Here is a 25,984-nt window from a genome sequence, read left to right on the forward strand (position 1 = left end):
ATAAGAGTCAGGATCAGGATTAGAACTCCAGAATTCCTGGCTCCCAGGCCTCTCTTTCAACAACTGAATTACATCTCTTACTCCCCCAGACACAATGCACGCCCCAGCAGAGAACTAAACTGCAAAATAAATGAAGTTTTCAACCTGGCCTGGCCAGAGGTCACATATTTGCCATATGGGTTCCAAAAGGAAAATAATTTCACAATCACAGGGCATCAACTGATAAGCCCCTGCCTCTCACCATCTTGTGATAATAGTACAATCAGCAGATCTACACCCCCAAACCTTTCCAATCTACAACAAACAACATCATTTGAAACTAGAGGAAGGAGTTGGAGCTGCAAGAGAATGAAATAGAATTTGATTCTTTAAGAGACTCAAACAGCTAAAGCTATCAGTTTATTCAGGTAACCAACACTGCCCACAACTATTACTTAAATCAAGCTACCAGTCTGTCTACCTTGGTCATTGTGGGAAGTTCCAACTACCAGCATTAAGGGAGTGGACTCCTAAGGAAGACATGGAAACAAAGTGAAGTGAGAGAGAGCAGCATAAACACTGAACAACTGAGGACAACGGAGCATTATGCTGGAGTTTACTTTCAATGTTAACACTTGGCTGTGGTAAGCAACAGAGAGTCCTGTGGCACCTTAAAGACTAACAGATGTATTGGAGCATAAGCTTTCGTGGGTGAATGCCCACTTCGTCAGACATTCACCCACGAAAGCTTACGCTCCAATACATCTGTTAGTCTTTAAGGTGCCACAGGACTCTCTGTTGCTTTATACAGATCCAGACTAACACGGCTACCCCTCTAATACTTGGCTGTGGTGTTCAGCCCATCTCAGAGACACCAGCAAACGCACCCCCATCATCAGTCAGTTCTTCATGCAGCAAATCGGGAATTAATGTTCATGGGTTCTGATGAGTGACATAATTGCAATTTAAAAAGGGCAATTAATCATCAGCTGTGCTGCTGGCTGCCTTATCAGGCTGGGATCCTCTCCCTCCACAACAAGGTAACAAAGTATCTTTTCTCTCCTCTCACCCCCTCCCCTGCACCTCGCCCCCCAGGCTCCAACACCTAAGGTTATGCTTATTTTAAAACACATCCCCATCTGGATCATTTTCTGCCCTTTCCCCCTTCTGCTCCCGCATTATCCCTGGCCAGTCCACCTGCCATTTGAATAAAGAATGCTCTGTCAATAGGTTTCCTCACTAGTGCTAACTAAGATATATTCAAGAGGCTCTCAGTTCCAGCACCTCTACTATGCAGTTTCCCTCTCACACACTTTACTGTGTTCACATAAGGGAACAAAAGAAACTTTAATAAGAGTGCCATCCCATCCTACCCTCACTTGGAGGGCATATACTGATGCTTTTAATGCCAGTTTGTTTCTACAGATAGAGCCAACAAGACAGCTGAAGGCTCCAGACCTGGCAGGGGAGGAGGGAGCGCTTATGAAGAGCCAGGAAAGTCACTTTCAATAGATATCTGGCAGCACTGATTTGTTCAAATTTCAGTCATTTTGCACTATTCTTATGGGAGGGTTTTCCAGCATGCCCTGAAAGTGATCAGACTCTGGGATTAGTTTTGCTATGTCTGGAAGCTTGTTCCACAGCTGAACCTCTATTTCCAGATGTGGAAGGAATTTCAGCAGTCAGTATTTAGAAGAAAGGCAATTCCAGAGAAGTACAGAAGCTCGGCAGGTGGCACTGGGGTTAGGGGAAAGGAAATTCTGGCAGAGTCTTCTTATAGCTAAATAAGGGGAGAGAACTCTCGTTTTCTCCACAAAAAGTATATTTTTAGCAGAATCTTCCCTTCACCAGAATAGGAAGAACAGAGTTTGTGAAATCCACTGGAGACCTCACCATGCAGACCTAATCATTGGAAAATACTTAGATGCTATGATACACACATAGAAAGTTTTAAGATTGACAGATTTAGAGCTCTATAAACCCTGATGGCAACATACATAATACACAGAAGATTACATCCCTGGCCCAAAGAGTCTACAGTAGAAATCACTAGAACCAAATGAGATTGCCTTAGAACAGGCATCCTTGATCCTTGCTGAAGGCAGCTGATACATGCTGAAGAGGAACTTGCCTTGTAATACTGACTGCATATGGTCCCTCCACTCATCCACAGTTGGTGCATGAATATAGGCTTCCATCTCAACAACATAAGGAAAGGACAATGAAATGACAACTCTTCTAAGAAGAAATATGAGAAAGAATGGAAACTGGCTCAGAGTTCTCAGTCACTTGCCAGGGTCCCAAACAAGGTAGTTGTCAGCAGTCTTTGCCAGCAGGTGTCATCAAAACTTTAAAATCCAGTCATTGCTGGTATGTGGCAAGCAAGAATCTCATCACCTGAGCTGCCACAAATTTTTTTCTCCCCTTTCGAAAGGTGGCTGAGAGGGGTAAGAAGTCAAGGGAGACAGCCCCATGCTAGTTTGGTTTCTTTAAGGTCTATCCTAAATAAGTTTAGAGGCTGACTTAGGTTGTTGGCCTGCAGATTTCCCAAGCAGCCACACCAGGTCTGCAACAAATGAAACCACACAAGCTGGCAGCCATGCTAAATGTCAAGGTTTGCTGCTGACCAACTAGGCCCTGGCAACAGAGAGTCCTGGAAACTTCTCAAATGCAAGAGATATTCAATGAGTTCCTCCCAAAGAGGAGGGGGACATATTTGACACACACTCGCATTCTCTCCCCTCCACCACTGTTTAGATCCCTAGGTGGTAAGTGCATTAGAGCCCTGCAAGCTTATCACTGCTGCAGTTCTGATAATACTTTACATAAGTCTGTGTTATCTTCCATTTGGAAATTTCAAGCTGCTTCACAAATATTAATAAACGAAGCCCCACAACCTCTCTCCTTACTAACTCCATTTTACTGCTGAGGAAACTGAAGCGGGAATAAAGTCACTTGCCCAAGCTACCCAGCCCGTCAGTGACAAAGCGAGGAAGAGAACCTAGATAAAATGTGGCTCCCAGACGGGTGGTTTAACCGCAAGACTTTCCTTCCTCCTTAGATCAGGAACTCACACAAGCTCTGCCTTAATGTCCCACTCCTCCCCTTCAAACTCATCATGGTTAGCTCCAGAAGTTCACAAATCTACATTTCCTGTCCTAAACAAAAGTCAGTTCTCCCGTTTTGTCTTCACCCAGAGTGTGTGGGGATTTGGACGTCTGAAGATTGTGTGGTTCCCTCCCAACTGGGCTCAAACTGATCCCCCCTGCCCTTCACAACATGCATCCATGACTCATGATAGCCACTAACATTTTTTCCAAAGAGGACTGGATAGGACACTCCTTCATCCCAAAGCTGCTCCTTATTGGACCAGAGATGTTGTCATTGAGCAATACCAGGTACTTGCACCTAGGAGACAAGCAGGCAGCCTTCTCCAGAGCAGGGAGTGAGAATCCTATATCTGAACTGGATTTCATGCACATCAGAGCAGAGTGCAAAGTACGGGGTAACAGAGCTAGATCCCCAAAGGATTTTAAATGAACTCCACTGTGCTCCATCAATAACAGCATTTGCAGAACATTTAAGTCAGGGAGTAAGTTTGATGAGTAGGGAAGAGGAGAGGTATGCACGGTGTAATCCTCTGGCCCAGGGTGGGGTTTCTAGACTGTTGTCTATACTATCACAAACACTACATTTTCAAACATTCCTTCACAAGGAAACAAATAGAAAAAAAATCTCTACAATTAAATATTTGTGCTTCCATGTCTCTCCCCCTCAGTATTCTCCCACTCTTCTATCTCCAACATGCTGCTAGGAGGTTCTGATAAGCCTTAGTTCATTTTCCTTCCAAATATCTATGCACCCCACACCAAATATCAACCACTACCAGAAGATCTGGGATCCAAATCCCTCATTACACCTACCTTTGCATTGCCCACATGCGGCGATCAGCAATTAACCGGGTATTGGGTAAGGCCCAAAGCACTGCAGTGTTATTACACACTTATCTCTACAAAACCACCCTGCACAAGTGACAACTTTCCCGGGGGGGGGGTGGGTGCAGCTTCGTGATAATTAAAGCAGAGACGAGTGTCACTGCTGTAGATAATTATGCATTAGCACTGAAATTACTTAATGGAATAAAATAAACTAAGCCAAATGTTTTGTTTTAAAGGGAATTTAGTGCTTGCGAAAGGTGCCAGACTGACAGCCCTGGAGACTGAAACCCTCTGTTATTCATAAGTATTCAAAACAGGTATAGCATGAACAGCAGCAGGCCAGGCTTCCACCCACCCTGACACCAAGACTGGTTAGGGGCAAAAGGGGATTTCAGCCCCCAAGGCCATTCAATCCTTGGTCTCTGCCAACACTGGTACACAGGGGCCAATCAGTGCTAATTGGGAATGGGTTTATAACAAGGACACCGGCCTGGATAAAATGGACTGAACCAACAAACTCATCTCACATAAACCCCCTAACCGCTGTCAAGATGACAACCACTTCCAATACCAATATGGGTGAGATTCAAACCAGTTACTTAGAAGTGATGGGGTATTGGGTACATGATCTATGACTAAGCTATCTGCTCTGACCAAGTCCAAGAGTTTACTTCCTTCCCCCTTGTCCAAACCAATCACACCTGCACACTTTCCCTTCACTACTCTCATCAAGATCAGGTCTCAACAGCCTCCACTTCCTTGTTAAAATGAGGACTCTCAAGGTCAGTCAGAATTTATAAGGCAGCCATTTCATCTTTCGTGCCTCTCTGGCTAGATTCCTCCTTAAAAGCTGCTGAACACTGAGGATTCTGCTGGGTTTGAAAGGCCTGCCAACACCAAGGCCAATTAGGAGTTTTAGGGCGATGCACATTAGGGTTATTATAGGCGGCAGTTATGCAGCCAGAATAAATCTTAGTTGAATCTTTAAGTGGTGTCTAACTCAGATTTCCCCTTCTTGAAAGCAGAAATAAGACGACAGACCTGCTCCCTCAAGAAATCTGCAGCGATTCAAGCAAACCAGCAATATCTCCCTCAAAATGGGATTCTGCACTTACAATGGTACGAGAGAACAAGGGCTACAACCATCAAAGATCACAAGAGCCGTTGTGTGTTACATACACACACTTGGTAAAGTCCTCTTTGGTTTATTTTTAAAAAAATCCAATTTTTCCATAGCTAACTAGGACATCTCTATGCTTTAGATTGCAGCTAATTAGAAACTCAGAACAGCAGCAAGACTGAATTCAGATACTCCTGTTACAAAGCACAGGCCCCTGCCATTTGGGCTAAAGGAGAGTCTCCTTTAGCTGTCAGCAATATAGGACTGTTTTGAGACACAGCCGAGCTGGTCCGATTCCAGACAGCTGAGGGCAGTGGGTTAAGAGAAACTAGTTTATTACATTACTCTCGGTTTTGTGGATAGCATCTAAAAGGAAGGCTGGAATGGAGATCAGTAATAGTGAGTCTTGAGGAGGATCTTCTGTGACTCTCAGGATCAAGCATGGGGCATTGCTTTGGTTGCAGTTCTTCTCTGACTGGGCTCTAAAGAGTTGCACTAGCTGCTACTAGGGATCATCCAACCCTCAAAACAGAACTGTTAGACCCACACTAAAGAACCTGGACTGCAAAGACACATAACTGAGGTAGCTAAGAGGATTTCATAGCATTTGTTCAGAAATGTGTTTCCTTCTTGATAATTTTGCTCATCCTGTTGCTGCAATTTATAGATTCCAAATCCAGAAGGGACCATTGTAGGGTGACCAGATGTCCCAATTTTATAGGGACAGTCCCGCTATTTGGAGCTGCTTTTTTTTTTTTTTAAATATATAGGCACCTATTAACCGCCACCCCCGTCCCGGTTTTTCACACTTGCTATCTGGTCACCCTACACCATTGTGACCGTCTAGTCTGACCTCCTGTATAACACAGGCCATAGAACATTCCCCAAAATAATTCCAGAGCATTTTTTTTAGAAATACATCCAATCTTGATTTAAAAATTGACAGTGATGGAGAATCAATCACGACCCTTGGTAAATTGTTTCCAGGGTTAATTACTGTCACTGTTAAAGCTTGAATACACAGCAATATAACTGGTGGCTGCTAGATCTGTGTGTTTAAACAGAAGGAGAAAAAGCCTCAGGGGGCATGAAAAGAAGAAGGTGGTGGATCCAACATAGATTTCTAGGTTTTAACATGTTCCCGTATACAGCAGCCCCACAAGTCCAACAGAATATGTCTCTATAGAGAGATAAGTAGATGGCCAGAACATGGTACAAACTTGCATTCAGGATGAAAACATGGCATATTCCACACCCCAGCCCAGAAGAACCTAGGGACAGAATCAAAACTTTGAGAGGTTTTATTGGTATGCAAGCGATTCAAAGCCTCAGCAGCTATTGAAAGAGAACACTGGAAAGGTGACTTGGTGTCCCTTTACCGCCACCAAGTGGAAATGTTTGCCAGTTTTGTGAAACCCTTCTCAGTACAGTGGAAAAGAGAGAGGCTCAGGAAAGGGCTCATCACTGGCAAGTAACTGAGGAAGCATTTGTTAAATTTTTCAGCCCCAAAATAAAAAAGTGCTACAGCCAAGAATGACATCTCAATAATTGGAGCAGCAGCCAAAAGGCAATACGAGATCAATATACAGAGCAGACTCCACACTGGGCAGTGGTTTTGGTCTATGGAAGATAAATAACTTCTGGGCCTAGTAAAGGAGGCAAGTAACTGATTTCCTGGGCCCTAAGTGCAAAGGGTAGAGTATTATGGTGAGAAATCAGAACTCTAGAAGCACCTGCTGTTTTGATCCTACTTATCGGACTCTTGCCTGCACCACTGGGTTTTAGAGAAAGAGAGAGTCACACTTAGCCAGCCTGAGAGTTTTCATGACAGGTTTCACGAAAGGGTCACGACAAACTCATACTCTCCTAGGGAATGCAAAAGATTTCATGGGAATCAAGTTCACCCAGGGCCACTAACCAAGTGGAAAACCAACAACAGATCAGAGCGTCACACAGCTGGAGACTTACTTTAAGGCAGCTATACGTATGTAGAAACATACACATTTAAAATACACTTCAAGACTAGGGGTCAGCGCATTGACTTGGTGACAAGCAATGTGAATTATCAAGCAGGAGACCCAGGTTCAACTCTCAGCCTGGGTATTTAGCTCCTTAAATAGGCAAATGACTTGCTGAACAACAAGAGGGAGCCTAGTACAGCTCAATAGCAACCCCTGGTGGAGCAACATTAATGAAGTTCAATTATTAACCAGTTTGTTTTACTAAAGCTGTAAGTCAGGGGTCGGCAACCTTTCAGAAGTGGTGCGTCGAGTCTTCATTTATTCACTTTAATTTAAGGTTTCACGTGCCACTGATACATTTTAACGTTTTTAGAAGGTCTCTTTCTACAAGTCTATAATATATAACTAAACTATTGTTGTATGTAAAGTAAATAAGGATTTTTAAATGTTTAAGAAGCTTCATTTAAAATTAAATTAAAATGCAGAGCCCCCCGGAACGGTGGCCAGGATCCGGGCAGTGAGAGTGCCACTGAAAATCAGTTCGTGTGCCGCCTTCGGCACGCGTGCCATAGGTTGCCTACCCCTGCTGTAAGTTTTCATCATGTTTTATGAACAGAGTAAGACATTCCCTGCCTGAAGAGCTTAGTCCTGCCCTTCAACGAAGGGTGCAACCAACTGAAACATGGAACTTAAAATGTGTGCGCACAAATGTGATCATCTGCATGTGCCTATCCCTGAGATTCAAGTTTGATTGTGAAGCATTTAAATTAAAATATATTAAATTCATATTGGAGCAGATGAGCTGGAGGTGATCTCCTCCAATTGCCTCAATCCTATCTGAACAATCCCTTGGGTACCCCGTGAACCAGCTTCCTTTCTCAAGGGAACAGTCAGTATGTCAACAGCTTGTGGCAGTAGTGCGTTTACCATGCACACCAGTCCAATCTCCACAAAACAGAAAGGTAACCAAGATCATTAGAGTTGCTTTGCCTCAAGGTGCCTTAACAGATTCCTCATTAACACTAGGAAAGGACCGGTTATAGCTAAGTTATAACACAGCTAATGGTCTCAATTTAATTTGGGCAAGCAGAAAGTTATGGTGTACCTGGACTCATTACAGTTAAAATATTAACTTCAAACTCTAGATTTTGCCTCATCTCTGGAAAGTATGGCTGCCCACACAAATTTCTTATAAACCTCTTTAAAAAAAATAATGGAGCAGAATAGCTTAGGTGGGTGAGAATGGGATAAAGAGGGTTTTTTTCTTTAGATCATCAATTCCAATTTGGACCAAGGTCATAGTGACCAGCAGTCTGGGAGCTACACAGGCTATCGAACAGCCATCAGATGGCAAGATGAGTTGGTAGGTCTCAGGTTCAGTTACCAGTGGAGAAATGCCCACAGTGCTACAGGCACTGGTAGAGGCATCAAGTATTGACTGGGGCATGGATACTGAACTCTCCTCTTCCTCCTGGAGGTGGCTCTAGCGCAGGGAGTCTTGTGCTCCACTCATCAAGTGGAAAGTGGACTTCAGGACTGTCAAATTGATATCCCTGATGTGCATGAAGTTTAGAAAAATTAGACAATAAAATGATCAATTAAAGAATGAAAAACTCTTGAGCAGGTGGGGATGTTCTGGAAAGAAGCAGCTGCCTTCTATGAACAGAATTATAAGATGGGCTCAGGTTTAAACCACTTAAAATGTCACATTTATACATGGAGATGGGGGGGAGTTGATGAGCAAAATTGGGATTGGCAAAAGTAAAATGTCCTGTCCCCACCCCCCCCAAAAAGAGATTCCATTTCCCTATTAAAATAAATTATATAGGATATTTCCTCGTATATAGAGCTCGAGCTCTCTCACACACACAAAATATTAGAACTAAAATATTTTGGAAAATAAATTTACAAGCGTTAAACTGATAAGAGAACAGGTTGTGTTGGAGCCAGTCACTCTCATGCTGGGATTCTAGAATTTGCACAGGGGGAAATCTAATATGGAGTGGTATGGTTTTAATTTGTGGGTGTGCATTATTACTGTAAGAGGAGCTGAATGCCAATGATCGCATCTGTTTCATTCATTGAAAAAAAAAACTAACCAAACAAACCTACAGGTTTAGAAAGACGGAGTCTGAAGATTTGTTTGCTAGATGAATGCTCTGAGCCAGGTAAGCCAGCAGTGACTCCTCATATCCCAAAGCAGCTGAAGACCTACTCAATGTCTCAGAGGACATACACGGAGGGCTGTCATATCTTTAATTTTAGGAGCACTGGAACTTTAACAAATACATCATTTCTCCAGAGTGTTGATTTACCACCAAAGTTTAGTAGATGTTAAACGAAAAAAGTTTTAAAACTGTCATAACTAAAAGATCTTCCCCATCCTCTCAGTTGCTCCGGTTTTCACTCTCAATTCTTAATGATGTCATTCCTCTAAGTTTTCCTATCACCACAGAGTTTTTCAAGCTAGATAGGGCCTGAATTTCAAATGTAACACAAAAGCAAAAGAAAGAAAATCAACACACTTCCCTCCCTACCCCATCCCCAAAAAACCCAATAAATACCCTCCCCTCCCCATTCTTTTAGGTCCACCTTATCCATTGTTTAATTAAAAGCAAAAAAGGCATAAACTGTTTGTCTCTTTTGCAGGTGACTTTTAAAGAATTCTATTAACTTCGTTATCTGATAAGAAAACAATTAATAGGTCAAATTCTGAACTCTACCAGCCTTCACAGAACCCCTTTTAAGCAGCATTACTACCCAAGGTTTGCATATAATATATATCACATATACACAGAGAATCACAGTGAACAAGCACAGAACAATGCTATAGAATTATAATCAAAATCCTGACATGACCCAAAAGCAGAAAGAATGCCAGCCATAAAAAACAGCAGCTGGAGTCTGATTCACATGACTAGTTGACACGCCCTTCAGTTAGAGGGCTCAGATGATATAGGGATGGACTTTGGACAAAGTTGGACTGGTTGTAAGGAGCTCAGTTACCTCTGATCACATATTTCTCACATCCTCCCTAACTGTGTAATATACATAGGAAATTCTTTCCAGGAGTTTGCACCAGGAAGTAGGAATGGTGCTCATGGAAGGACTATTTTAAAAACAGTGAAATTCCACTACACATGGGTATGTACAGACACAATTTGGAAGAAATTATACTGATTCTAATAGGAAACTTAAAAAAACAAACAAACCCCACTCAGACACCCAAGAGTTAACATTATTGGTTTCTCATCTAAACCCCTTCCGAGGAGGTTAAGCACACAATAGACTATCTAAAGCAACAGCTAGAGAGGCTGCTTGAAATTCCACACATGTGCCTCAGCAATGTATTTCTATTAATGTCCAGTGTGTGTCAGCATGAAGATAAGGTACCAACATCATGTCCAACCAGCCAGCTAGAGAATGGGACGCGGTGTAAAACATTGTCTGATACTTAAAGTCCCGGAGAACAGTGGCGCTTGCAATCTCACTCTCCGCACACACGCACCTGATAACACCACCACCAAGAGAAGGCAACGCAATGAAACTGTCCTGCAGCTTTGAGGAAGAAAAGAGATTGAGAGGGAGGGAGCAGGAAGCTAGGAAGAAAGAAAATAAACTTGATCAGCAAAAAAAAAAAAAAAAAGCAGGTTTCGGGTACCCAGCTTTGGCAGCTGTGCAGGAATGATAGGATGCAGCTACACTAACTGGGAGAAAAGCCTCAAGTGGAATTTGCTCTTCACATCAACTTCTTTAATCCTCATCTACTTTATTTTATTTTTAAAATGTAAAACCACACACACATACTCTCTCCTTACTGCTACTTTTTATCTCTCCAACTACACCATGTACACTCACTATATCCCCCAGAACGATACATAGATATTATTCCATCTCAATCACAGGCTAATCGCCATCATCCTTTGCAGTCCCCTCAGGAACACTTCATACAGGACTTGTTGAGAAAGCAAAAACAAAAACAAAACAAAAAGTTAATTAAGCTACCAGGATGGAAGGGTGTGAGAAGTGGGAGGGCCTTGGTTAGATTTTGGGGTGTTTAGGTAGTATGAAAGGAATCGGTCAAATGCGATGCTCCTCACCTAGTTTCCACATTATCTGGAAACACAGAGCTACCCACCAAGTTTTTCATTTCATGTAAGTTAGATCATTTGCTAGCCAGCGTATACCCTTTAAATTCACCATCTCATCTTTCTCCCAACACTCCATACCCATCTCAATATTTTGAGAGGCAGAGCAATTGCCCAAATTGAAATTAGAGTCGGGCATTGAGAATAATACTTTTAATCTTACAAAAAGTGACATGGGATCTGTAGTGATTTCATATGAAGGATGGTACCTGCTGAAGCACCACATTGGTTCAATACAAACTCAAAAAAAAAAAAAAAAAAAAAAAGGGGCTACCTACTGAAACTTCAATGTAATACCTTGAGAGGTGGTGCCGCTCTCTCAATTTGAAGAGCTGTAATGCCTAACCAGGCCTTCCATGTGGAATCAGAGCACTGGTACTCATGCCAGAAAATGACTGCTGGGAATAAGAACAGAATTCCACCTATGCCATGAAGTTTTGGCCTTTGGTTATAAAAGGATGATCAAGGAGTAGCTTTGATGGATTCATTCACTGTCAAGTATCAATTTATTAACCTTGCATTTGTTTGTCAATTGAACAATTTGTGGCCATGTTCTTTTTCCTCTGCTCCCCTCCCTCAGAGATGGAATAGCTTTGCTGTAACTCTAAAGCTAACCTGTTTTAACTTTATGGGACTTGACAATGGCAGTGCACCAAGGATCATAGTGGAACAGGGAGTTTATACACTTTAACGCATCTGGAAATCAATACTCCCACGGTCTTCTAGCCACTCTTTGGTCGCTTGTGACACACGGTTTTTGGCACAATTTAAAGTTACTGCTCATGAAAGGTCCAAGACAATAAATAGAATAAGCTGCTATTGGTCAAAACAGAAATACTTTGACAGAGCTAAGGACTGGAACACCTGCGAGTGCTCTATGGGAAGATTAAGGTGCATTGGCAGAGTGATGTTGGATAAGTTTTTACAGTAGTGACCTGCACTGCCCTTGGCTCCAGCTACTGCAATTAGGCACTCACTGCTGTGAGCAGTAAATCCACTCACAACTGTAAGAAAAACTAAAATTCTATTTTAGATGTTAAGGCTTTTCCTCAAAGAATCAGTGATTTATCCATCATTCCACAGCTCCAATAGAGAAGAGATTCTGAAACTCCCAAACCCATTGCAACCCCTGCTAGTGCAGGCTTTCTAAACCAGAACAAACTATTTTGACAGCAGATTCTGTGGAATGAGTGAACTTTGTAGCAAAAACACACAAAATGCGAGAAAGGCAACCAAGTCAAGCAGCCCCACAGATGACTTCAATTTGTTGCAGCTATATGGTTTAAAAAGAGGCCAGCCCAGTGATAAGGTCCTCTGGCCAAGGCAGCTATAAAAATGAGAAGCTCGCATTAGACCATCAGCTGCTGAAAACTGCACAAACCCTCCAAACACAAAATTAACCTTCAGAGTCAGGAGATAAAAGAAGACTAGAGTAGCAGAAAATAGAAGTGATTTTTGTTGGTTTAAAGGGGAAGAGAAAAAAGATTCTTACAAACCTCTGATCAATCACACTAGTACAGGTTTCTCAACCTCAGAGTCATAGCCCAAAAGTGGGTCGCCAGAATGTGTCAAAGGATTGCAAGGGATGGCTGGGCTCAGCTCCCCAGTCCAAGCATTGTGACCTGGTGCACAGGGTCACAGCCCTGCTCAGGTTTGGCCCAGCCACCCCTTCCTTCATAATGATGGAGGCCGGCTGAGCCAAATGTGAGTGAATGGCGCTGTGGCCCTATGTGCCAGGTTGCAACACTACTCACGCAAATTTTGCCGTGACCTGGAAGTCACAATGCCGAGAGCAGGGAGCAAAGCCCAGCTAGCCCCGCAGGACAGGAATCAGGAGCAAGTGGTTGGTGTAACTTTTTCCAATCAATGCTGGCCCCCAATGTAACCCCTTCCCCACAACAGGGCAGCATCCAGTCTTCCATACGCCCTGTCTTGCCCTGCAGGCCAGGCCACAACAATGTACCCCTCCCCCCACAGTCCAGGAACTTTCCCCCGTCATACCACCCCACCTTGACCCCCAGATCTTCCCCACAGCTTCTTCTGCTCCTCAAATCCTTCCTCCAACCCGCCCTACTTTATCCCAGGCCCCCAAATGCCACACCTCTTTAACTTCTGCCCCTCATGGGCCATGTTCCGGGGCTGTTTTTTCTCTGTGGAACTATCAGCCTACCATCCCTTCCCCAGGTCCCTCTGTTCCCATATCCTTCCCCAGTCCGCCCAGAACGTCAGCTCCTTCCTCACTACACCCCTGGTCCCTCAGTCTCCCCACTTCACCTCCAGGTGCCCAAATCCCCCCCACTCCTTACCCTCTGCCTCCATAAGCCATGTGTGTTGGGGGGAGGGGTGGAGCTGTGTGTTTTTCAGAGGTGTCTCAGCTCGCTGCCCCTCCACCCAGTTGTTCACATCTGGAGAGAGTATATGAAATCATAGCTCCGGGCCCCCCACACCACCGATGGACCCCATGAGGGAAGTGGGGAAGGAACAAGTCTGGGGGCATCACAGAGGTACCTCTGGATTGTGACAGGTCATCAATGTTTACAAATGGGTCCAGAACCCACTACACCAGCGGTTCTCAAACTTCATTGCACTGTGATCCCTTTCTAACAACAAAAATTACTACATGACCCCAAGGTGTGGAACTGAAGCCTGAGCCCACCCGAGCCCCATCACCCCCAGTGATGGGCCAAAGCAGAAGCACAAGGAATACAGCCCTTCAGGCCTGTAACCTGAGCCCCACTGCCCAGGCCTGAAGCCAAAGCCCGAGCCTCACCGCCCGGGGCTGAAGCCCTTGGGCAGTGGGGCTCAGGCTTCGGCCCTAGTTCCCAGCAAGTCTAATGCCACCCCATTAAAATGGAATCGTGACCCACTTGGGGGTCCCGACCCACAGTTTGAGAACCGCTACACTACACTATTGGTAGCTGTGAAAATAAACAGCACATAGGCAGCCTCTTATCCCCTGCCAGATAATGCCTTTGCTGTCCCCCAGGATAAGGGGTGGGGGAAAGGAGTTTTGGCCAAGGACTCCAGGTCAAATCCAGAGAAGTGCCTTGGAGTCTTTAATGTCCATGCAGAACAGACAGAGCATAAATCTAATCACATGGAATTCAGCTCATCGAAGAGAAAGAGAGGGAAATTCTGGAGCTGTATTATCTAGACCAGATTGCACTAAATTGTGGGGAGGCAGAAAGAGCAAGTTATGAAGCTGCACTGCCTGGTGATTTAATTCCCCCCGTCAATTACTTGCACTAGATAGAGGAAAAGAACTGGAGCTACATACACCAGTCCAGACCCCTCAGCAGAGACAAAGAGGCACATTTAAGAATGCTGAAGGCACAGTATTACAACTCCCATTTGCACACAATAGGAGGATGTTTCCATATCCTACATTGGAGGGAGCCAATTCCAGCAGGCATGCTGTCTAAGCCCTGGTTTACACTACATAGTTAGGTTGAGGTAAGGTAGCTTATATCGACCTACCTATGTCAGTGCACTTACAGCCTTGCTCGTCCCGCCGATGTAAGTGCCCTACTACACCGACATAACTACTCCACCTCCATGGGAGGCGTAGGGCTTATGTCAGTGTAGTTAGGGTGACACAGTGTCCATGTAGACACTGTTATATACATGGGATGTTGGCTGTGATTCTTGACAATTTCACAACTCCAGCAAGGAGCCATAAAATCGACAAGAAAGTCCTCCCTGCTCACAGCAGGGCTGCTGCTCAGGAGCCCGTCTGCCCCGCTCCCAGTGGGGAGGCAAGGAGCTGGGACAGTGGGGAGCCCAGGCAGCTGCCCCACTCCCAGTAGGGAGTATGGAGCTGAGAGTGGGGAGGACTGCCAGGGGGAGCAGGGAATGGAAAGCAGGTGGGGGCAGCATCAAGCGGAGCTGAGAGCCCGGGCTCTCAGCTCCTCACACTGCCCCTCTTAGGTCAGTGGACGCGGTCCTGGTGAGAATGCGCATCACCAACCGAAGGAGGCTAGCATGAACATGAACCACTGCAATAAATTACTGCAGTGGCTGTAAGTCGACCTAATATAGGTCGACTTAAGTTTTTAGTGTAGATCTTTCCAGGTCTAAAGCAAACAAAAATATCACACAAAACAATATGCCAACTAGACAGATAATGTAGATTAAATTAATATAATGGACTTCACACCAGGCAACCTTGTTTTACTAAAAATAACTATGCAGTGAGAATAGTGGAATTTCTGCATAGCCAGAATGGTAACTGGTCTTTAGAATGATGCAATGAAGCGATATTCTTCCAAATTACAGTTGTCAGTGTGAAGGAATGGCCCAACATTAAATTTCCCCACCAGCACAATATGGGGGAACATGTCACTGGCAGCCAGATTCCCTAGGCCTGCAGAAGGGCAGCTGCAACCCTAGTTGGTTGCTGAAGAGTTGCAGCAGGCTGGAATTCTCTTTACCTCTCTCATTCTTACAGAGCTTAAGGCGAACAGACTCTCTGGATCTGCTACCGTCACCAAGTGAAACAGGATCTGCTCATTGGAAGCACTGACACCAAAGCAGGAGTCACAGTCAGCCATTTGCCTAATAAAGTTAGCAGCTAATCAGAACTTCCAGCCTGAAGCTGAACTGGGCTGCCGTAAAGAAGAAACCACGCTGCAGGTTTGTCTGTTGCCTGGTTCCACTTCAGGATAGATACAAATCAGATTTTTTTTAAAATTGGATTTTTTAAAAATTTAAATAGGTTAATTTTTCAAAAGAAATGTATTTAAAATTAAATTTTAAGTTATGAAAATGTATGTTAATGCCTAAACTACTTATAATCTATTAAAGCCAATTAAATTAAATAGTAATATTCAAGCAGTACATGTCTGCTGCCAAAATTTTAAATAAAGTCAGACCACTGAACTGGCAGAAGCCACTGACTAAGTACCTGGAACCAGAGTCTGTTGAAGTGCTATACCAGCTTTTGACAGCAGCAGCCTATTCCACAGGTGCAGAGAGAATATTTTATTAATTTCAGTTTATCCAAGTAGTTCAGTTCAATGGCTAGTTCATTGAAAGTTGAGAATGATGGAGAGTTTAAAAAAAAAAAAAGCAGAATAGCTCATTCCCCTCCTCCAATTTATGAATAAAAATAAGGTATGACATGAGATCTACTAGTTCTAAAATCTTGAAGGACATAGCAACTAAAACAGTAGTGGTTCTCAAACTTTTGTACTGGTGACCCCTTTCAAATAGCAAGCATCTGAGTGTGACCCCCCCTTATAAATTAAAAAACACTTTTTTAATATATTTAACACCATTATAAATGCTGGATGCAAAGCAGGGTTTGGCAACCCCCCCATGTAATAACCTTGTGATCCCCTGAGGGGTCCTGACCCCCAGTTTGAGAACCTACCCTGAGCGGGGAGCCTGAACTAGAATCAGTTTAATTTACTAACTACAGATAGTACTTTGTTTAATAAATCAGTTTTAAATGTAACATTTTTATAAATGTGCTGATATTAAAAAATAAGTTTAAGGTATCCTTTTTGCTAGCTAAATAAAATACTTAAAATCTAGTAAAGAAGAAATGTGCCATTTTTATTGTTAGAAAATGGTGAAAGTAAAAAATTAAAGAATCTGAATAAAGTATGTTAAGCTATATAATTGCTTAAATTAATGTATACAAGTACACTGTATCCTCCTGATTACCAAAAAGTAATTCTCATGCCAACCAATGAGAATCAACCTTTCTTTAGGAAAATAAAGTAGTATAATGCAAAACAAGATTAAAGTTATTTAAGTTAAAAATTCCTGCTTACTGATTTTTTTTTTAAAAATCCATCTTGCCATTCCACCCACAAAGAAACTGCTGTTAAATGGAGAAACATGTCTAGTATTTTTTTTAAAAAACAACCAAAGTGTAGAAACAAAATTCATGCTTTACAATGGTGCTGTGAGAGATACTGATCCAGCATTCATTGATGACAAATGCAAAAGCAAAAACCCATGCTTCACATAGTCAGATTTCAAGAGCCCTGCAAATTCGCGAGTATCCGCTTTACATCCATGGACCATTTTTGCGGATAGCAACGCAGATGCGGATACAAATTTTGTATCTGCGCAGGTCTCTGACGGTAAGAGCTAGGCGGGCAGCTGTGAGGAACCAAGATGCAGACCCTCAACCTGCCCAGGGCAGGTAGGTCTGGGGGGCAGGGACGGGGGGCAGGCCCCCTGACCACGGCAGGTGGAGGGTCCACAGCGCGGGTCCCCACAGCTGCCTGCCCGGCTCTTACTGTGGCCAGGCTTCAGCTCCGAGCTGTCTCCCTAGCGCCATCTGGAGCCCAGTTGGGGAGAGCTGCACTGTGGGGAGCCTTGGTCCCTCCACCTGCCCTGGGCAGGGGACCCGAGCAGCCCCCAGCCCATGTCCCTGCCCCTCAGGCACTCTCCCCAGGGAAGGTGGAGGGACCCATGCTCCCCACAGCTACCAGCACAGCTCTCCAGCTCAGGCCGGAAGGAGAGGGGGGCAAATCAGAGCCACAGCCTGGCCACGGTAAGAGCTGGGTGGGCAAGTGTGGGGAGCCGCAGTGGACCCACCACCCACCCTGAGCGGGGAGCCCAAGCAGCCCTCGGGCAGCTCCACAGATCACCCCCCTCCTTCCCTGGGCAGGCCAGCATGGAGCCCAGCTGGGGAGCCGTGGCGGACCCTCCACGGTGCGAGGGGGGAGCTGAGAGCAGCCCCGGCCGTCCCTCCACCCCCCAGGCTCCCAGCTGCCCATGCAGCTCTTCCCAACCGGGCTCCAGCAGGGAGGAGTCTCAGAGCCTCAGCCCAGCCACAGTAAGTAGGCCCTGCAAATCTGCAGGTATCTGCGGAGATCCGCATCCAGGATGTGGAAATTCACAGATAATTTTTGCAAATCGTGGATCGGATGCAGATCTACATTTTTGTATCTGCACAGGGCTCTACAGATTTCTGGTCACAGAAATGGAAAGGGCACAGCCAACATGCTAGAAAACGACTGCAAAGCCCACACAGCAGAGAAAGCAGGACTGGTAAAGCTATGCTGTAAAGAACTGGATTTGAATCAGTCACCCAAACTTGACATAGTGGTAAGAGACTGGGTGCTTCAAAAGGCTTCTCTACACTAAGAAGTTTACCTGTTGATGACAACAGGAGTCAGCAAGGGTGCAGCTGATCCATAACTAAAAACGGCTTACTTGCAAGGGTGAACAGAACCAGATCATGTTCAGCAACATTTCAGAGACCACTTTCAGCACCAGCTCAGCTATATCTATTTCTGATACCAGCAGTCAGCAACAGGGAAATTCACTAATGTAAATACAGCTATACAAGCTAGCAATACAGCAAGCAAGATTAGTTTTAAACAAACAATTGCCTGGAAGCCCACACAAGCTTTGCACCCACAGAGTTACTGAATCTTTCCCCTCCACCTGTGGGACCACAGGGGAAAGACAACTCCTCATCTGATCATCTCCCACCTTTCCATACAGAAGCCTTGCCTACACTGACAAATTTCTCAAACTGTCCTTCCACTGTATTAACACTGGTGGTTAAACATGCATGAACTGGCCATTGGTATTTTAAACAGTGTCACCTAGATCTGCTTTGAGCTGGGTTAGAAAAACAAAACACTGGTTAAAATGCCAATGGCCAGTCTATGCTAGCATTCCCACTGCTAGTACAACAGTGGGGAATTTTCAGAGATCTACCAGTGCAGACAAGGTTCAAGAGCTTGGAGTTCTGCAAATCATAAGGGCAGCTCCAAAATCCAAGACTGTGGTCATGACTCATGCTTACCTCATTCCAATCGCAAGAAAAGTAACAGGAAAAAACTGAAGAGCAACTAGGTTATTTCTGTGCATGAAGTGTGACCCAAAGAATTGGACTGCCCATGATTACTTACAGTCACCACATACCTGAGCAACTAGAGAGGGCACAAACCACAACATTTGGTTACGATTTCCCCCAAGTCCAAATTCCAGTGTAGGCTCATATCGAGTGCCAGTGAGCAGGAATCAGTGGATATCAGAGATTTTCTGCCCAGCTGGTAGAGCACAGCCAAGAACACACTGCATGAGAAGCCACCATTCTACACACAGCAGGAGGAATTTCATCCCAGCAGATGAGGAGGTCTGCTTTCATCCTAGCCTGTTTCCACACAGCAACCCAATGCCTTCTGGTTACATGGGGAAAAAAAGCTAGTTATGTGAGGTTTGAGTCTACCCTCACCCATTCTGAATTCACTCTTTTCTCTTAAAGGGGGGGGGGGGGGGCATGGGAAGAGAGACTTTTGGGTCAATAAATCTGACAACCATTATTCTTGGGGGATTAAACAGGGAGATAAGAACTTCAGGGCTTTGCACAAATCATATTAGTTCAGTTCTCAAATCCCGGTAATGCTTCTTTTCAAAGTATTAATTTCATTTATTCTATTTGCTCTCCCTCTATCCTGATAACACTGGCGCACACGGCCTCTGAATGAGATCCTCCTATAAAATAGGTTATAATCCTCCCTTTCTAGAGCAGTAATGAGATGTCTTCGCTTAATCGCGTTTATTTCCCGCCTGCTTCTCCCCCTCCCCATCCTACATTGATTGGTTTCAAACGTTTTGGTTAAAGCCAGCAGGCCTGAAAAGTCACTGCTTCTGACTGGGTGGCTGACAGATGCATGCTAAATGGCCCCAGCAGATTAAAGAGATGTGTGCGGGCAGCCTCACTTGCAAAGTTGTTGTTGTTGTTTTGGCAAAAATACAAGAACTAGGAGGGGAGAAAAAGATAGTGATTAATTAGAGACAAAGACAAAAGAAAAGGTATCTGGTTTGGGGAGAGGTAGGACTATGCAGGGCAAAACCAAGGGACAGAGTAAAGGAGAAGCTGATTAGGAAGCTGCAATCCTAGCCCCACATGCTAAAATAAAAAGGGCTCATAAAACAGCTACATTTGTTCTCGACCATTTGATAGCACCTTTCGTGTGAGAATCAAAGTACTTTACAAACACCCATTAAGAATCAGAGCCCCTCTGTGAGGTACTGCACATATAATCCCCATTGTACCGGATGTTAATATTTATACACCGGACCCTCACTAGAACGCGTGTTTATATAACGCGAATTCGGATAGAACGCGGTCGCGGCCATGGATCCCAAATTTAAGTACTGTACAGTACAATTTTTTTTTTTTTTTTTTAGTATAGACGCGATAAAATTGACCACTGAGCACTCTCCTGTCGACTCTAGTACTCCACCAGAACGAGGAGCACAAGTGCAGTCGACGGGAGAGCATCAGCTATTCACGTACTGTAGCTGAAGTTACGTATCTTAGATCGACCCCACGCGGTAGTGTAGAAAAGCCCTAAGTCGATTGCTGTAGGCCTAGAACGCCATATAAATATAATGTAATAAAAATTTACAGGTATTTATCTTTAGAAAGAGGTCAAAAATGTCGGGCAAAAGGAAAGCTTACTCGGTGCAGGAGAAATTGGATGCTATCGAACAGCTTAGAAATGGCGAAACCCAGGCAAAGACTAGCCACGATGTTGGCATTAACGAGTCCACCTTTCGTGGATGACTAAAGAATGCTGACAAGCTCAGAACTTACATTCATAACCTGGATGAAGAGCAGGGCCTTCAAAGAAAACGAGCCCGTTTAGCGAATGATGCCGATCTTGAGTCTGCGGTATACACGTGGTTTGTGCAAGAACAGTAGAAAGGCATTCCGAGCTCTGGTCCGCTTATAGCCATGCAAGCGGAAAAATTCAATCGGGAACTTAATGGCAAATTCAGCAATTTTAAGGCGAGTTTGGGTTGGCTATGGCGATTTCAGAAAAGACACGGAATCTCTCAGATTGCAGTTTCGGGAGAAAAACATACACGCTGCTGTTTATCATTTGAAGTTAGGGGCAAGAGATAAGGCAGTGAGGTCAAAGGATGGCCCAAGTCCAAGTCCATCACTCCCCTCATACTCCAGGCTTGAGGACAAGAGCCAACACTCAGCCACCATTCCAGACTAAGGGACCAAGGAGCTGGAAAACAGAGGAATCCTGACAAACAAGGATACTGACAGGTGAGAGCTACGGTTCAAGGAGGGGGTTCTGGACCTTCAAACACTAACTGAGATGTTCTGGGGTCATGTGGAAAGACATTCATTCCTGACGAACAGAGGTCGGGCAGTTTGAGAGGCCAGAGTGGGGAACCTTATACTGTATTCAAAGGATGCCTGGAATTGAGAGGAAATAAATCATGGAAGAGTCCCCATAGTTTAAAGAGTTGACACATTAAAGTTCCTGTTTAAGAAGAAATCCAGGAACCAGTAGCCAGTACCCTTGCCTGACTCTTGTTAGAACAAAGTAGACAACCCAAAATTTCTCATTGATTTCTAAGGTTCTCGGATTTGTTTCATGTCAGTGATCGATGGAGGAGATTACACAGCAATAAACTTTACCACAGTTTCCCTACCACCACATTCTGGGCATAAGCTGCATATTCACTATTTACTTTCCATGGGTTACCCAAGAAAAATCTGATTTGAACCCGCTTTGTGTTTGCAAATGGTCACGTACCCAGCAACTCCATGCTTCGTACTCTGGAGGATTAAGTGTTATACTCTGATGTGATTACAGCATTTGTACATAGAAGGTAGGTCTACACTGCAATTAAACACCCATGCCAGGCTCGGGTCAGCTGATTCAGGCTGGTGAGGCTCAAGCTATGGGGCTGTTTTATTGGGGTATAGATGTTCAGGTTCAGGCTGGAGCCCAGGCCCTGGGAAGGTGGAAGGTCCCAGAGCCCAGGCTCGAGCCCAACCGTCTACACCACAATTAAATAGCCCCATAGCCCGAGCCCAAATTGTCAATGGAGGAGGCGCAGGTGTTTGTTTAATTGTAGTGTAGACATACCCGAAGAGTCAGGTCCTAGCTTGTTCCAGCCATAAGGGCACATTTCAGTGATAATGCTGACACACCTCAGTCACATTCTTCCCAGACAGCTCTTGTGTCTCTCACTCCAGGGCTCTCTCACTGAGCCGTGTCATCTCCTCAGATTTAGAAATTAATTCACTGCCACTTTCTACAAAGGGTCCGTTAATTACATTTATGAAAGAAACTATCATCCTCCTGGTGAGAATGGACTAAGTGCTACTTACCAGCTGCAATGTCTCACCCAGATGCACAGCTCTTACCTGCCTTAGATATCAACTCCTTTTTTGTATTTAACCCTTCCGCCAGAGAGATCTCCCATCCTTAGTCTCTGCTGTTGCTCATAAAGGAAATCACTTGCCTCACAGGGGTCACTTATGAACCACATCAGGGAGATCAATCTCAAAAGGCAGCAGGCTAGCATGTTGGCTCAATAATAAATTAGGATACTCAGCTGTTCCAAAGTGCTTCAGAACCAAGTTACACCTCACTACCCTACCCCAGAAGGTAAGTATCATCAACATCTATTTACAGATGGAAAAATGGAGGCACAGAGGGATTTGTGATTTAACCAAGGCCAAATAGAAAATGAGGGGGGGGGGGGGGGGAGAGAGAATGGGAAAAAGAGGAAGGGAAAAAACAGGAATAGATCTTAGAACTCAACTCCCAGCCCTGTTCCCTCTCTCATCTCGACATTGTCCTTTTAATAAGCAATGTGACTCTCGGTGAATTAATCTAAATATCCACCTTGATACCCAGGACCAGTTTCACTGTAGCAAGCATCATCCTCACATTGTTATAATGGGACAGCTCATACCACTACAGTTCAGAACAAGCTACCAGTTCCTGTAAGACACTCTATTCCTGACTAATCAGGTGGTCGTGTAACTTTACTCAACAGTCCAGATATAGCAAAGTTGAGACAGGTCAAGTCTGTACCTTCATCAAAATACCCATTTCACACACGAAGAATCTTAGCAGAGCTCCATCCAGCCCAGGCTGTCACAATGCTAGTCTCTCCCAACCCTACATATGCAGCAGGCTCTCTTGCCAGCCGTCTCCACTCTCCCACAAACGATGCTCCCCCCTTCATGTACTCAGATGCTATACCATTCTCATGCAAGCTCAGCATAGGGTTAGTTACATGACAGACTTGCCAACTACAGCATAAGCCAAAAAGCATGTGACGAGTTATGAGGTGATGACTACCATGGACTTGGGACTAAGCAGCAGTTGCTGAACTCATTACACAAATAAATGGCAATTAACTGATCCCTCAAAAGGGAAAGGTTTCAGGCCCTCCTCCTGCCTGGAAATATGTTGCTTTGTACCTACCAGCTGAACTGCTTTCTGCCTCTCTTCATTGGTGCTGTTCTTTTCCCGTTGGAGGGTCGTATTGAGACACTCGCTGGCTGCCTCCCGTTCCCTCTTGGCCAGCCGGAGCAGTTCCTCTTGGACCAGTGCCTGCTCTCGCTCATACCTGCATCAGTGCCAAAGAAAGGCAGAGAGAAGGTGCTCAGCAGACTTCTGGCAACAGGTTCATGGGATAAGCTGTCCTACCCTTGGCCAGGAACAGAACAGGCAGAGGTGTGATTTACTTGGGACAAAGCCTGCTCACAACTCCTGGGTCTCTGTGGGAATTCTGGAGCACCATGAACTTTAAAGGTGACCTGAAAGTTCAGTACTGAACAATTTAAAAAAACAAGGAGGCACAAAGCACATAAACCTACAGTTCAGTTAGGTTTGGCTCTTAAATATTTGACAGTCACCTCAAAACAGTGAGAATAAAGGATTTCATAAACTATATATAAAGCTGCTTTTAAAAAAATAAGATGCAGGTCACACAAAAAGAAGTTTGTCTGCCTAGCTGACTTTTACTACCAACCCTACCTTATCTATTTGCTTTGCTGGCCCTGTGAGGCAGAAGGAGCCCTCTGCAGAGTAAGTGGGATGATTGATGTCAGGGAAGCAACCTTGAGACATGTCCACAGTCTAAGCACCTGAACCTGAAGAACCACCATGGAGCAAATTTAGCACACCTAGAGATCCATTTACACTGCAATAAAAGACTGCAACATGGCAGTGGCCGGCCAGAGTCAGCCTACTTGGGCGTAGGCTGCAGGGTTAAAAATTGCAGGGTAAATGTTCAGACTTGGGCTGGAGCCCAGGCTCTGAGACCCACTCCCTTCACAGGATCCCGGAGCCCAGACTGCAACCTAAGTGTCTACCCTGACATTTTTAGCCCTGCCACCCAACCCAATTGATCCCGGCTCTGAGACTCAGAGCTGCCAGTATTTTTTTTTTTTTTTGCAGTGTATTCATACCACAGGTGACCACCACTCAGACCCTGGGAGTTTCACATGCACAGAGAGACAGGCTCATCAGTACACAAGAGAGACAGCAGACCTCTATGCCACTCCCTTTCTTTCTCTGCAGAATTCACTAAAGCATCTGTCCAGAAACAGCTGAGTAAGCCAGGACTGAAGACTACCAGCAATTCTGATTTCACCATCTCTTTAAAGAACAGAACCAACTTCCCAGAGAGTCCACTAGGTGTGTCAGACACACAATTATGGACAGTGGGTTCAATGCACCACTTTTACAAGCTTGAATAATCAACAATAGCACTGAAGAGGACTCATTTTCATAGTCCCCAAAGCTGGACTTGTGTGACATGCAGAGAAAGCATGGACACAGTAAGGAGAATGTAACACAGGAAAAGGCAGTTAGAGAAGCTAGAAAAACATATGGCAACAGTTTTATAACAGACAACCTTCCATCGATGGGGAAGCTGGACCTCCTACTGTCCTGAACCCTTGGAACAAGCAGCAGAGACTCCTGAGGGTGAGACACAGCAAGGACCGCATTTCGCGCAACTCATCTCATTCTCACTGTACCTTTGCATGCACTGACACCTTGGTAAGCCAAAATGCCCCGAACAGGAAAAACCCACAGCGCAGTGGAAAAGGCTGGCAGCCACCAGGTCTAGCAGAGCAGGCATCAGGAGAAGAAGCTGAAGATGTCTACACAAACATTATTTCAGATATAACTACAGAGATTCTCAGTCACATACAGAGTTAAACTGATCAACAGATTTGAGGTCTGGGCAGAAGTTTCTTCAAGGACTCAACAAGAGTCTTAGGGGTTTTCACTTTCCTCAGGAGGCAAGAGCAGGCAGATCCAACTTTAGGCTCCAGTGAACATATGTCTCATATGATTTTCTACGGGTAGTGGAGAAAGACAGGAGGAGCAAAGAATGCTATGTTTCTATAAACTCCTTCCCATTGGTTCCCAGCCCCCTTACCTGTCTCCAAGCCCACGAGTCACATGCTCTCTCAAAATATGCCCAGTGGCCTTTGTCTACATTAAGATCTCATTGAAGACAAACTACACAACAACACATACAATCTTCACAGCACTGAATTCTAGAATGCAGCATTACACAGGGCATGTATGTGGCCCCAGGCAGCAAAGGTGGCTGTCTCCGGACAGGAAGAATGTCCCCCTACCTCTTGTACAGGTCCTCCTCCGCCTCAGAGGGCTTCCGACCAGAGCTACTGGCAGTTGGTGGATGGATTCCTGAAGAAAGGAACAGAAGCAAATGATGACTATGGAAGAAAACACTGGCTACCATCACATCATGAGAACAAACATGATCAGAGGGAAGAGAAAAATTCTCATCAAATGAGCAACACTCTACAAAGGGAACACAGTACAATAAGAAAAGTCAAGGGGAAAAAAGGAATAACTTTTTAAAAGTTTTATGGCTGAATTTAGCGTTGATGTAAGTGAGAAGCTGACAATACTGTCTTGAATAAGGCATAATGACAGTGAGTGTTATGCAAGCTTCCTCCATCTGAGGATACTGATGCACTTCAACCCTGACGCACCTCAAGCACTCATGTTATTTTAATCCTATTTTACACCCCTTTTCCCCAGTTCTGCAAAA

The 25,984-nt window shown here is 44.6% G+C and overlaps 1 protein-coding gene across 4 annotated transcripts in view; it reads right to left on the bottom strand.

Moving 5' to 3' along the window:
- CHCHD6 (coiled-coil-helix-coiled-coil-helix domain containing 6) overlaps nt 1–25,984 on the bottom strand; it is a 172,627-nt gene that overhangs the window by 143,028 nt on the left and 3,615 nt on the right. For all 4 annotated transcript variants that reach the window (XM_026650328.2, XM_026650326.2, XM_026650327.2 and 1 more), the window contains exons 3-4: nt 25,545–25,614; nt 23,371–23,515 (exon numbers count right to left, since the gene is read on the bottom strand). In XM_026650328.2, coding sequence (XP_026506113.1) covers nt 23,371–23,515; nt 25,545–25,614 — 215 coding nt within the window. The remainder of the gene's footprint in view (nt 1–23,370; nt 23,516–25,544; nt 25,615–25,984) is intronic.

Source organism: Terrapene carolina, unplaced genomic scaffold, assembly GCF_002925995.2.
Source record: "Terrapene carolina triunguis isolate 2854851 unplaced genomic scaffold, T_m_triunguis-2.0 Scaffold89, whole genome shotgun sequence".
Lineage (NCBI taxonomy): Eukaryota > Metazoa > Chordata > Testudines > Emydidae > Terrapene > Terrapene triunguis.